Below are 13,962 nucleotides of genomic sequence, written 5' to 3'. Positions count from 1 at the left end.
CCAATTAAGAATATGGTTTACTATAAGAGGGATATTCCATTATTTAGACTTATTAAGTATTAAATTTAGACTTACTGTTTAAGTATTAATAGAATTTTTAGGATTATGAGCAGTATTTCACAAAAAATTTTCCTCTGTAGTTAGGATTATCCCTTTAAGGCAGAATCCCTTAATGTAGTCATATAGGGTAAACATCTTAGGCAACAATACTATGAACTTTCTAAAAGGTTATAGCAATTTTTAATGCCAGCATCAGTATATAAGAGTGCTCACAGGAACTTCCCTGGTGGTCTGTCTAGTGGTTAAAAATATGCCTTCCAATGCAGGGGACGGAGAAGGCAATGGCACCCCACTCCAGTACTCTTGCCTGGAAAATCCCATGGACGGAGGGGCCTGGTAGGCTGCAGTCCGTGGGGTCACTAGAGTTGGACACTACTGAGCAACCTCACTTTCACTTTTCACTTTCATGCATTGGAGAAGGAAATGGCAACCTGCTCTGGTGTTCTTGCCTGGAGAATCCCAGGGACAGGGGAGCCTGGTGGGCTGCTGTCTATGGGGTCGCACAGAGTCGGACACGACTGAAGCAACTTAGCAGTAACTTAGCAGTAATGCAGGGGATACGGGTTCAATCCCTGCTCAGGGAACTAGATCCCACATGCTGCAGGGCAACTAAGACGGCAGGCTGCAACTGCTAAGCCTGTGCGCCACTAAGGATCCCATATGCCACAACAAAGACCTGATGCATCCAAATAAATACTAAAAAGAATTAAAAAAAAACAAAAACTGTGCGCATAGCACTCCTTTCCTATCTTTTAAAATATAGTGTGTCCACTATCATCAGGCATGCTGCAGAAAAACGGATTTGATGTAACAAAGCAAACCTTAAATGAAATTTTGCTAAAAATCTTGTCCGGAAAATAAATCTAATTACTGTAATTAACAGTGAAAGCCAAAAGAAGCATCCGGCACCACTATTATTATATTATTAACATTAGGAAGGTACTCCATTTGTCAAAGTATTTTATAATCATGTATTAGTTAATCCTCATAACATGCTTTGGAAGCAATGAAGCTATTTATAGCTGGACTTCCTGAATGGAATGTCTTTCAAAAGTCCTTTTGTCTTGATATCTCAAATCATTATGACCAGCATATCAATTCACAGAATCATTCTTATCTGTAGAATCCCAAGGATGGGAGGGACTTAATTGGCTGCTCAGTTCAGGGAGATCAAGCAGGCCCTGATGTGGGGTGCAGAATTTTCACATCACATGTTGAGAATTTGCTTTCTTCTCAGATCTCCATGCCTCCATGAAAGTATGGCCTGCCATAGGCAGCTGATAATAAAACTACTGCTATTTCTAAATTGAACATCTTTGTGCTGCAGCTACTGTAGGAGGAAGAGTTTATACTCAATAGGATTTTTACAATTTCAACAACTACTGGAATTATTTAGGTTTGTACATATACATTATTATAGCTGGAATAGTACTTACACCCAATACTATCATAAGAACTTTTTATGATCTTAAAATGTGCCATAACTGAGAAAGAGCATAACTATCTGTAATCATACGACATATGTCTGCCATGCTCAGTAGTGTCCAACTCTTTGCGACCCCATGGACTGAAGCCTGCCAGGCTCCTCTATTCATGGAATTCTCCAGGCAAGAATACTGGAGCAAGTAGCCATTTCCTACTCCAGGGGATCTTCCTGACCGAGGGACTGAACCCACATCTCTTGTGTCTCCTGTACTGGCAGGTGAACTCTTTACACTGCACCACTGGGAAGCCCAATCGTGCAAATACTCTTCTTTAAAGAGTGTTTTTTTCCTTTTTTCCTCCCAACCATGAGTTCTTTAGTGCAGACAAGGAATAAATATTGAGTTGGCCAAAAAGTTTAAAAACCCAAATGAACTTTTTGGCCACCCCAATACATATAGGCTGAAAATCACTTGTCTAATTCAATGCTTAGCCTACATGATGGCTGGTTTCAAGCAGCAGATCAAGGCTGCAGAACCACAAGTTCCCAAAACTGCACAGAAACCAGGGTTTTGGGAAAAGGTTCCTCTTTATTCCACATTCCCATTTTCTCCTCGGATGTACAACTGAAAGCACAGTGGCAAATGGACAGAGCTACCAGGAGGGCCCACGTCCCCAGCAGTAACTGACCCTGTAATGTAGTTGTCATTAGTAGCTCCCACCTCCCTTCCCTGCTCCAGGAAGGCAGCCAATGCGATGTTTTGTTAACCTGCCCGCTGACTGCAGGAACAGGGCAGTCCATCAAGAACCAGCCGGGTGAGATCAGTACAAATAGCTGAGCTAGGAAATAAATGCTGTCTTTTACCAAGTAAGTTTTGGGGTGAACTGATTCCTAACTAACTGATATAAGCTAACTGATAAAAAAAAACTCCAGTCTAAAGAGTGAAATGGCCTGCTGAAAATCACTGAGCTATATAGTGGCCTGAATGTGAAGTGAAATAAAATTAAGTCTGGGCTAATAGGTAACTGGTTGAATAAATATGTCTTTAGGTTATTTATTAACGCAGGCTCCTCAGTTCAGTTCTGTCGATCAGTTGTGTCTGACTCTTTGTGACCCCATGAACCACAGCACACCAGGCCTCCCTGTCCATCACCAACTGCCAGAGTCTACTCAAACCCATGTCAGTGATGCCATCCAACCATCTCATCCTCTGCCGTCCCCTTCTCCTCCTGCCCTCAATCTCCCCCAGCATCAGGGTCTTTTCCAATGAGTCAGCTCTTCACATCAGGTGGCCAAAGTATTGGAGTTTCAGCGTCAACATCAGTCCTTCCAATGAACACCCAGGACTGATCTCCTTTAGGATGGGCTGGTTGGATCTCTTTGCTGTCCACGGTACTCTCAAGAGTCTCCCAGGTTTAGTTATTAAACAAGGAAACATTTATGGAGCATATAAATAGTACTTGGCTGAGATACTGGGAAAACAGGAAAATCAAAGCATGGTGTCCTATCTCCAGAAGGCCCAGATTCTACTAGAAAATATAACATGTATAGATAAACAAAATATAATGTAATAAAGATAATAAATGCATAGGACTTTATGGGCGGGTAGAAGGGGAGGCCTGACTCAGGCTGAGAGGTACAGGTGGGCTTCCGGTTACTACGCACATACCCTGAGAAAACCATAGTTCAAAACATACACATGCCCCTTTGTTCACTGCAGCACTATCTACAATAGCCAGGACATGGAAACAACCTAAGTGTCCACGGACAGGTGAATGGATAAAGAAGATGTGATACATATATGCAATGGAGTATTACTCAGCCAGAAAAAGGAATGAAATTGTGTCATTTGTAGACATGGGAATGGACCTAGGGTCTGTCATATAGAGTGAAATAAGTCAGAAAGAGAAAAACAAATATCATATATTAATGCATGTATGTGGAATCTAGAAGAATCGTACAGACGAACCTAGTTCCAGGGCAGGAACAGAGATGCAGATGCAGAGCATGAACATGTGGACACAGGGTATGGTCGGGGATGGGGAGCATGAGATGAATGGGAGGGACATATATACACTACCATGAGTAAACGAGACAGACAGTGGGAAACTGCTATAAAGCACAGGAAGCTCAGCTCGGTGCTCTGTGATGGCCTGGGGGTGGGGTGGGGAGTTGGGAGGGAGGTCCAAGAAGGAGGGGATATATGTATACATGCAGTTGATCCACTTCATTGTATAGCAGAAACCAACATAATATTGCGAAGCAATTATACTCCAAAAAAAAAAGAAAAAAAGTTAGGAAAAAAAAAATGATGCCTAGGCAAGGCTTAAAGAAGACAGGGAGTTTGCCAGCTTGGAGTGGAGGATGATGGGAGAAAGGCACAGTAGAGCAGTAAGAAGAGACAAGAGGCAGGGTGCGCCTCAGACAGGGTGTGGAGCTGCCAGCAGGCGAGTGCTGCTGGAGACTGAGGAGCAGCAGGGGAACACTGCTGAGAATGACATCAGGCCCTGGATGCTCCACGTGCCATGGCAAAAAGCTTCAATGCTCTATCCTGGACAAGGAGAAGCTACTGAAAGGTTTTAGGAAATCAGATCAGCATCTTTGAAACATCATTCTGGCATCACAGAGGATGGGTCAGGGAGACAGAAAGGACAGGTGAGAGTCCATGGAGACATGAACTATGCCAGTCACAGTGGGGATGAACAGGAAGAGGTGGAACTGAAAATTATTCAAGAGGGAGAAGCTGGAGGCATTGGTAATGGACAGGCTGGCTGGGGAAATGCAAGAGAGGGTAGACACAAGATGAACCCCAGTTTCCTGCAGGGTGGGTAGGTCTTGGGTGTCCACCATCTTTCCCAACTCTGTTTATGCTCTTGACAGTTAGATGTGGGTGCAAAACTTTGATCTCTGTTCAGTTAAACTCTGGGAGCTTTACATGCCTGTTCCTTCTGGTAAGATCCTTCTGGATCCTGCCATGGATATCTGATACATTCCCACACTGGTGGCTGTAGTTATGGATAAGCTTCATCCAAACCCTTGGTAAGAAGGTAGAAGCAGAACCAAGGACCTTAGCTGGAGTTGTAGACCCAATTCTGGATATACTCTGAATATAATTAGATATACATCAAAACAGTGAAGGGACAGAAGAAAAGTCCCATGAAAAAGGAAAAGTAAACGGCAGGTGTTTAACTTGGAGAAGAGGTGACTCAGGAGAGGATGGTCACTTCCAGGTGGAAGAGGAATCCATCTTTCATAGGACTGTCTCCATGGCGATACACTAGTGTCAGAGAACATCATCACACCATCCACAGATTGGAAAAGTTCAGTTTGACATGAAGCAGGACTGTCTAAGGGTCAGAGACACCTGGAGGTGGGGTGGGCCACATTGGCACAGAGTAAGCATCTGTATAAATTTGCTAGAGCTGCCCCAACAAAATGCCACAAGCTGGGTGTCTTAAATAACAGGAATTCATTTTCTCTAGTTCTGAAGGCTAGAAATTCAAAGTCAAAGTGTCAGCAGGGTTGGTTTCTTCTAAGGTTTCTCTCCTTGGCTTGCAAATGGCTGTGCCTCCATCCTGTATCCTCTTCTTATAAGGACCCCAGTCCCACTGGATGAGGGTCTACCCATAGGACCTCATTTTAATTGAATTACCTCTTCAAAGACCTTAACTCCAAATTCAGTTTGAGTTACTGGGGTTTAGGATTCCCAAGGATACATTTTAAGGGATCACAATTCAGTCCACAACACAACCTGTCAACAGGGATGTGTAAACAGAGGTCTGATGGCTGTCAACCAGAGGAAACCAATAAAGAAACTGAAGTAACAAATTCAGAGCATCCTTGAAGGTCCCTTGAGGTCTCAGAGCTACGATTCTCAACATTGCGAGAGGGCACCTCAACCCTGCTGTTAAAAGTTATTAACACAATAATCTCCCCGGGGCTTCAGACAATAATTACATTTTCATGGCAGCTTAAATGATGGATGAGAAATGTTGCTTTACTTTAACGCTTCTTGGAGGAAAGGCGCGGGCCGGCAGCTACACACGGGAACCTGCAGAGGACAACCGCGCGCTTACCTGTGAAACAGGACAGACTTCACCAAGGTGACTACGTCCCGGCTGGCGTTGTATCCGGCACAGACAATAGCAACGTGGATTGTCTGGGAAGAGAACAGAGGAGCAATTAGATGGAGGAGAAGGATTTTCCTGGTGCTTCTGACGGCATGAGAAAGTGCCCTAATTCTTGTTGGGATGGTCGGGACACAAGGAACATTGGCAGCAGCTGTGAAGAATAACTCCAGACAGTTTTATTAAGGCCTTTTTAATCGGTTTATGGAGCTATCATCATTTAGAAACCATTAAGGCTCTTTTCAATTACATTTTGGGAACGAGAGAAATGGCAATTGGCTTGAATAGGCAAACAGTGCGTCCCGTGCCCCCAAGCCTGGAGACAATGACAATCAGTAACAAGAGAGGAGAAAGAAATACGCCTGAATGTATGAACTGACAACCGGGGATCTCAGTTGGAGATGTGGTGGCTCAGAGTTCAGGAAATGTTCTCACAGGACATCTCAGGTCAGGGGCAATCTGATAATAGGACAAAGGGAACCAAGAAACACCGAAGGGCCCAGCTGGGATACCATTCAGGGAGCTGAAGGCTGGCAGAATCAATAGGACATGGATGGATCATCTCACCAAAGCACTTGAGGGCATGGGCCCCAGCATGCCCATTAACCCCTGGTGACCCAGGAACGCTTCAGCATCAGGTGGCTCACTGTAACATGACAGTCAGGACGCACATCATGCAGGATGTCACGGAAGGCAACTATGTCAAGTACAGAGATGCGGCACACTGCAGTCTGATCACAGAAGAAAGGCCCTTGAGAACTGAGCTTCCGAAACGGGGGTGATTTGCCATCTTGGTGTGCCATGAATGAATTACAGGTGATGAAGATAACACATGTCTTCAAGTGAGAGTTCCAGGCTACCAGGCAGGGCTACCCCTCAGGCTTGGCTGCCCTCTGCTGCCTGAAATTTTTATGTTCCTCTGGGCACCCAATACTGAAATTCAAAGAAGGGGTCTTGATAGGCACTGCTTCATTTTCAGAACCATGCATGGCCCTTCCTCCTAGCGCATGGCTCCCAGACTGCCTGTTCTGCTCACCAGCCACTTCCAGCTACAGGGCAGTTCTGATGTCCTGCTCACTTCCATACAGGCTTCCCCAGACCTACATCAGCCTATGCCTCCTGACATCACCAAGGAAAGGGTAACCATATCCAGGATAAACCAACCGAGAGTCTAGGATGCACTTGCAAGACCTTTTCAATTCCAATGACCTTTACTCCACCCTGGCCACTCACTCTCAGCGCCAGGTACTGAACCTCAGCTTCCTCCAGATCATCACTTTTGAGAAATTATCAGTTCACCCACAGCTCTAGGATTCTCAGAGCCTCTCACTCTTGCAGCTGCCCCTTCCCCTCATGGAGACCCCTCACGGAGACCCCTCACTTCGTCCTGTGTATCAGGCCCTACCTGGTTACCTGACCCATCTACCCTGCCCTTGGCTCCCTGAAATGTTCAGCCCCACATGCAATACACAAGCCAGCACCCCACAGTCAGGGCAGCAGGATCCCTGCTCCACACTTACACGGGGGACCAAGAAGGAAGACGAGGGAAGACAGAAGAGAAGAATCACTACGCTAAGAGCTAATATTTATTGAGCAAATTAGTACATACTGGGTACAGTATTCAGCAATTTATACAGATTGCCAGGTTTAAGCTGTACGAGACAAGTACAGGGTTACTGTTTCAGTATTAGAGATCAGGAAACAGGCTGAGAGAGATGGCATTTTAATTCTGCATAAGAGATTCTTCACCTTGCTGGTGGTGCATCAGAAACATCCAAAAGATCTCAAAAATGTACCCTGTGCCCCAGCCCTGTCTCACACCAATTAACTCACACTCTCATATGTCCAAGACCTTAACTACTCTACTAGAAGGCAGTGGTTCTCAATAGGGGGTAATCCACTCCCCTTTGCCTCCCCTATGACATGTGGCGATGTCTGAAGTCGTTTTGGGTTGTCACTCCTGGGGATGTGAGGAGTGGCATTCTACGGAGGGAGGCAGAGATGCTGCTCTGCATTCTACAATGCACAGGGTGGTCCCAAAAGAATCACCCTATGTGCAAAAGGTCAAGAGCACTGTCTCTAGGAAACCCTGTTTTAAGGAAGGAGAGAGGCAGTGAGAAAGGCTCAGAGGCAGTGAGAAAGGCTCAGATCCCACAGAACACCAAAGCCACCTTTTCAATCTCATTTCTGCACATCTCAACTTCCCCACCTGTAAAATGATGACAGCCCTGTTTATCTCTAGAAAACATCTCCCAAAGACTCAGAATCAAAGTCTGTAAGGCAGATGCAACTGTCACTGTTTGAATAGTGGAGGAGATGAATAGGAAAATGCCTGCCCATGGGAGGTATAACCAGGGTGGGAACAAGAATGGGTAAATGCACGCTGAATCAGGCTCTTTGGAATCGCAAATATTTAAATACCTGGCCTCTGAGATATCAAACTTTGTCTTGGCTTCAGGGTTCAGGGACTTTTTTAAATGGGCCCATTAAATGTAAGCACAAGCACGCACGTTCTCAAACATTTTACATAATTTCCCAATCTCTTTAGCTTCATCCCGTACACCTGCCACCATGAATAAATTCATCATCTGCAGCTGCCACCGCAGAGCCCTGCTACCCAGGAAGGCAGAAAATTGGAGTGTCACGAACACGTACCTGAAAGAGCTTGGGATGGTCCCAAATTTTATGGGTGCAGAAGAGAATGGCAGGAGTGAGGCGAGGCTCAAGGCAGGAGTGGGGACAGTCTGGGTTCAGGGATGAAGGTTCCTTGAAGGACCAGGGGTGCATACATGGCCTCACTAAGAGAATTTTCCATTCTGAAGCTATGAAGTCCAGGTTTCAAGTTTCTCAATGTGGTGGCTTAAAGGTGGTCCCAGACACCTGGATGTTCCTCCCCTCAAAAGAAAGGGTCTAGCATCAGATTCTGTGACCACTTGTCCATTCCTCCCCTATACTTGGCAGACATCATACTTGTCTCTATTGGTCAGAAAATCTGAATAGTGTGATCATGGACTCACTGCCATTTTCCAACTGGATTTGTGCCTCGAGAACCTTTTTTAGACCGAATTAATTGGGTTCTTGTCACCCTGTTTATTTAACTTATCTGCAGAGGACACCATGCAAAATGCTGGGCTAGATGAAGCACAAGCTGGAATCAAGATTGCCAGGAGAAATATCAACAACCTCAGATGTGCAGGTGACGTCACCCTTATGGCAGAAAGCTAAGAGGAACTCTTGATGAGGGTGAAAGAGGAGAGTGAAAAACCTGGCTTAAAACTCAACATTCAAAAAACTAAGATTATGGAATCTGGTCCCATCACTTCATGGTGAACAGAAGGGGGAAAAGTAGAAGCAGTGACAGATTTTATTTTTTTGAGCTCCAAAATCACTGCAGATGGTAAGGGCAGCCATGAAATAAAAAGATACTTGCTCCTTGGAAGGTAAGCTATGATGAACCTAGAAAGTGTATCAAAAAGCAAAGAAATCACTTTGCTGACAAAGGTCCATCTAGTCAAAACTATGGTTTTTCCAGTAGTCACATATTGATGTGAGAGTTGGATCATAAAGAAGAATTGATGTTTTTGAACTGTGGTGTTGCAGAAGACTCTTGAGAGTTCCTTGGACTGCAAGGAGATCTAATCAGTCGATCGTACAGGAAATCAGTCCTGAATATTCATTGGAAGGACTGATGCTGATGTTAGAATACTTTGGCCACCTGATGGGAAGAGCTGACTCACTGGAAAAGACCCTGATGCTGGGAAAGACTGAAGGCAAAAGGAGAAGGGGACAACAGAGGATGAGATAGTTGGATGGCATCAGACTCAATGGACATGAGTTTGAGCAAAGTCCGGGAGATAGTGAAGGAAAGGGAAGCCTGGCTTGCTGTGGCCCATGGGGTGGAAAAGAGTCAGACATGACTCAGCGACTGAACAACAACAATAACAAACTGTGTTCCTCCTGCCTCTGGTTTCTGGCTGAGTTTGGTCAATGGGAGACTTCAGTGGGAGAACAAAGCCCCTCTCCCTCTTTACCTCTAGTTCTGGTTCCACAAGTACTCCTCCTGCCCCCGCAGGCCCAGGGGTTGTGGTGACTCCCTCCTGCGAGCTTTACAACCCTCACTGGTTCCCCTGAACCCCGCCCATGCCTCTGGCCCTGTGTTAAATCCTCTCCCCACCTTTTGTGAGTGTGCCCCCGTTTCTTCCCAGGACCTGACTAATTCTGGTAACTATTCCTCAGCACCCCATTTATCCTGGGGGCTAGAAGGGGACCTCTGATGACTTTGGAGCATCCATAGACGTATCACTGATCCCTAAGGCAAAGCAAGGTAGAAGGGCATCCAAATGAACCTGAGAATGGATAAGTTGTAGGTATAAATTGGAAGGGACATTGCCTGGAGATCCAGTGATTAGGACTCAGTGTTTTTACTGTTGAGAGCTGGGTTCGATCCTTGGTTAGGGAACTAACATTCCACAAGCCATGCAGTGCGGCCAAAATAATTTTTCTTTTAATTTAAAAAAAAAATGTTAAAGCACTATACAAAATTCTCAGACACAGGGACTACACGATTTATAATAAGGAAAGCGTCCTGCTTTCTCCCTTTAGTCATCAATATGATGCTGCAAGCTGTAGCTGGAGACACAGGTCAGAGTGCCAGAGCTGTGAACTGGGCTTTATTCCTGACACCACTGGGGTCAAGTGACCTTCACTGCTGGGGCCTGCAGGAAGAATTCAGGCATGACATGAGTGCTTTTAGAGAGACTGATGTGCCAGGCGCTGTCCTGGGCTCAAAGGACAAAAAGGTCAATCGGCCTTTGTCCCCCTGGTCAAGGGAGAGGGAGAAATACAGTCAACCAGACAATCCCATCAGAGACTGCGGATGCTCCTATATACACAGGCTCAGGGTCCCTGCCCCCCAGAGCGGCCAGCAGCACTGAGACCAAGCGGATGCAGCATGAGCTTCCAGCAGAAGACACGACAGTTACTAGACCAGGGCAACACTCACTCCAGTCTCCAGAGTCAGCACAGATTCATAGCTATGTCAGCCTCCTCATAACCTGAGAGAGAACCGCCCTCCAACAGGAGAGAGTCCCATAGGGCTGTTTGCTCATACATGCATGCAGGAGAAGAACCTCTGTCCCAAATGAAATTTGGGCCAAACTAATAAGGGATGGCAGGCAAGCTGTGGCCCAGGCAGAAGTAAACACCACTCTGCTCACCCTGCTTCCACCACTGACACCATTAGCAGAGACCTAAAAGCTCAGGTGCTCCCCTCAGGGCATTCTGCCCCAGAGGCACAATGCAATGAAAGCCTCTGCTCACTGGGAGCCTTTTGGAGTGGGAGTGAGAGGGATACCTATTTAAATGCTGGCATGTGATGCGAGGGGAAAAGTCAAGGCTAGGTCTAGACCCTGGACTGAAGCTGCCGGGGACAGGGGTGGGGAGGCAGGACCTCCCAGAAGACAGATGCTGTCGCAGCAGCTGGGGAGAGGCACACAGCTGGCCACAGAGGCTGTTTCCCCAGTTAGTAGGGAAAACCCAACAAAGGTAGAAGAGACCTTGGTTTGAGCCGCAGTGTCAACACAAGTCACTGTGTGATCTTGGAACAGCTGCTTTATATCCCTGGACCTCATTGACTCACCTGTAAAATGGAGATAAAAATAAATACCCCACTGGATAACTGAGGGGATCAGACACATACGTGCATGACTGAACTGATGCTTGTTCATGTCACTGACTGCACACAGCACAAAGAGAAGCTGGGCGTCATCCCCTGGCTTTAACGTCCTCATCTGTAAAATGGGGACATGATTCTACTTACCCTCTAGGGGTCATTGAGGATAAGTGGTCCTCCAACTCTAACATCCATCAGAAGCCCTGGAGGGTGTGTTAACACAGAGTGCGGGGTCCCTCCCCCAAAGTTCCTCATTCAGGAGGTTCTGTAGGAGCCCGAGGATTTCCTGCAACCAGGTGATGCTGATGCTGGCGGTCTAGGGACCCCACCTCAAGAACCACTCTAGCTAAAGCTCTCTGAGAAGTGTCTCTGGTTAAACACTCCACAGACGTTAGCTGTGATTCTGTTGGGAGAGGAGGGGTGTCCACAGAATCTGTTTCCGACTTTCTCTGAGGAGGACCACCCCCCTCACTTCTACAGAACAAGGAGAGGCAGAGCTCCGCCCACAGCTACCCCAGTCTCCCTTTCCTCCTTCAGGGTGAGGAAAAGGCAGAGGGAGAAGAACAGGGAACACAGGCTTCTCCTGCACAAAAGTAAAGCCCGGAAGTCAGAAGAGCCAGATGGTGGGCCTAGCTCTTCCTCTGGCCAGCTGGGTGATCTTGGACAAGTGACTTAACCTCTCTGGTCCTCAGTGACTCCTTTATAAAAAGAGGGATTCAGAGGCCCCCAGCCAGGCCAGTGTGCCAGCTCGGAAACAGATGCCCCAGCCCTGATCAAGCCTTCGGCTGAGGCAGCCCCAGCAGATGCTTGAACTGCAACCTCAGGAGAGACCTGAGCCACAACCCCCAGCTAAGCTGCTCCCAGATTCCCACTTTTCAGAAACTATGAGATAATAAAATGCATGTGGCATGAAACTGTTAAGTTTTGGGAATAAGTTGCCCTGAAGCAATAAATAAGATACTCAAGGGAGGCATCTGAAAGGCCACACTTAGAGCTTGCTGCTAAGTCACTTCAGTCGTGTCCGACTCTGTGCGACCCCATAGACGGCAGCCTACCAGGCTCCCCCGTCCCTGGGATTCTCCAGGCAAGAACACTGGAGTGGGTCACTTAGAGTTTGGGTCCCTGAAAATCACTCCAGAAAAAAGTCCTACTAGGTACATTCCAGTGGGCTTCCCAGGTGGTGCTAGTGATAAAGAACCTGCCTGCCAATGCAGGAGATCCACCAGACTCGGTTCAATTCCTGAGTCAGGAAGATCCCCTAGAGGAGGAAATGGCAACCCATTCCAGTATTCTTGCCTGGTAAATCCTATGGATAGAGGAGCCTGGTGGGGTATAGTCCATGGAGTGGCAGAGATTGGGACATGACTGAAGTGGCTTCGTATGGAGGTACCTTCTAGTACAAGTTCCCTAGTTCAAGGGTGCGACATTCAGGGGAAAATATTTTAGCAGATTTAGGAGCCTCAGAGACAACATATGAAGCTGATGAAATGTGAATCCAAAGGCTGTACAAGTATCTTCCAATAGTGACACAGTGTATGAAAAGATGTCAGACAAATCCCTTCACTGTGGGGTAATTATAGAAAGACCCTGAAGACGAAGTAAAAACAAAAAGACAGATCAAAATTCTGTTGGGTTTGTTAGGGACCCAGAAAATGCAGGTAAGAGGTGTCAAGGTTTATAAACATAAAACCTAAAGCAAAATGCTCAACTCCTACTGAGCTGACAAATGCAATCACAATCTGGCAGGCACCGTAAAACAACCCAACTTCTTTTTAAAGAACAGTCAGGTCTTTGCTTAGACCAGAGGGATGAGTACCCCCATAGGGCTGCGACAGCCCCCAAACTGAAAGGTGACCCCCACATCATTCATGCCTGTCACCCAGAAGCCTTCTGAGATGAGGCACCTGCCAGGCAGAGAATAAGGACTGCAGCTCTGAGCTGATGGAGCACTGGTCCCAGCAGCTCTAATTCACAGGGTTCAGCAGAGTGGTTCCAAGCACAGGCTCTAGGAAGCAAACTGCCTAGGTTTAAATGTGAGCTCCACCTCTTCCTGGCAGTATGACATTGCCATAATTATTTAACTTTTCTCAGTGGTAGCTTTCTACTCCATAAAAAGAAGAACGTATGTTATGCAGATTAAATGAGATACTTCATGTAATTTTAGCATGCTGTTTCCTACATTTGCAGGTCTCAATACATGTTCACTTTTGTTATTATTACATTGCTATTACAATTTTGAATACCGTTCAAAGCATGGGATAGAAGGAAAGGGATACTTCCTCAAGGGGTGGTGTGACATCAGCCATTACCATTCACCTGACTTTCCGTAATAATAATATCAATTGTTGCTGTTTCAGCTCTTTGACATTCCCTCCATTCAGAGATAGGGTGTATGCCCTTCTCCCTTCAAAGTGGGTGGGATTTTGTAACTGTTTCAACCAACAGACTATACTATGGACAAAAGTGACACCATGTGACTTTTGAGATCAGGTCATTAAAGTGTTTCTGTTCTGCCTTGCTCACTGTAATACTTGTACTTAAAGCCATCAGCTGCCATGGAAGTAGCTGGCCATCCTGGAGCTGCCATGTTGTGAGGAAGCTCAAACCAGCCACAGAGAGAGACCACAAGGAAGGCCCCAAATCTATAACAGTGAAGACAGATACCAGGCCAATGCCCACAG

The 13,962-nt window shown here is 46.3% G+C and overlaps 1 protein-coding gene across 4 annotated transcripts in view; it reads right to left on the bottom strand.

Moving 5' to 3' along the window:
* The window catches only part of LARGE1 (LARGE xylosyl- and glucuronyltransferase 1), a 609,925-nt gene that overhangs the window by 310,177 nt on the left and 285,786 nt on the right, over positions 1-13,962 (bottom strand). For all 4 annotated transcript variants that reach the window (XM_070370200.1, XM_070370202.1, XM_005898334.2 and 1 more), the window contains exon 4: positions 5,560-5,642. In XM_070370200.1, coding sequence (XP_070226301.1) covers positions 5,560-5,642 — 83 coding nt within the window. The remainder of the gene's footprint in view (positions 1-5,559; positions 5,643-13,962) is intronic.

The sequence above is a fragment of the Bos mutus genome, chromosome 5, assembly GCF_027580195.1.
Source record: "Bos mutus isolate GX-2022 chromosome 5, NWIPB_WYAK_1.1, whole genome shotgun sequence".
Lineage (NCBI taxonomy): Eukaryota > Metazoa > Chordata > Mammalia > Artiodactyla > Bovidae > Bos > Bos mutus.
This window is presented reverse-complemented; position numbering and strand designations above follow the sequence as displayed.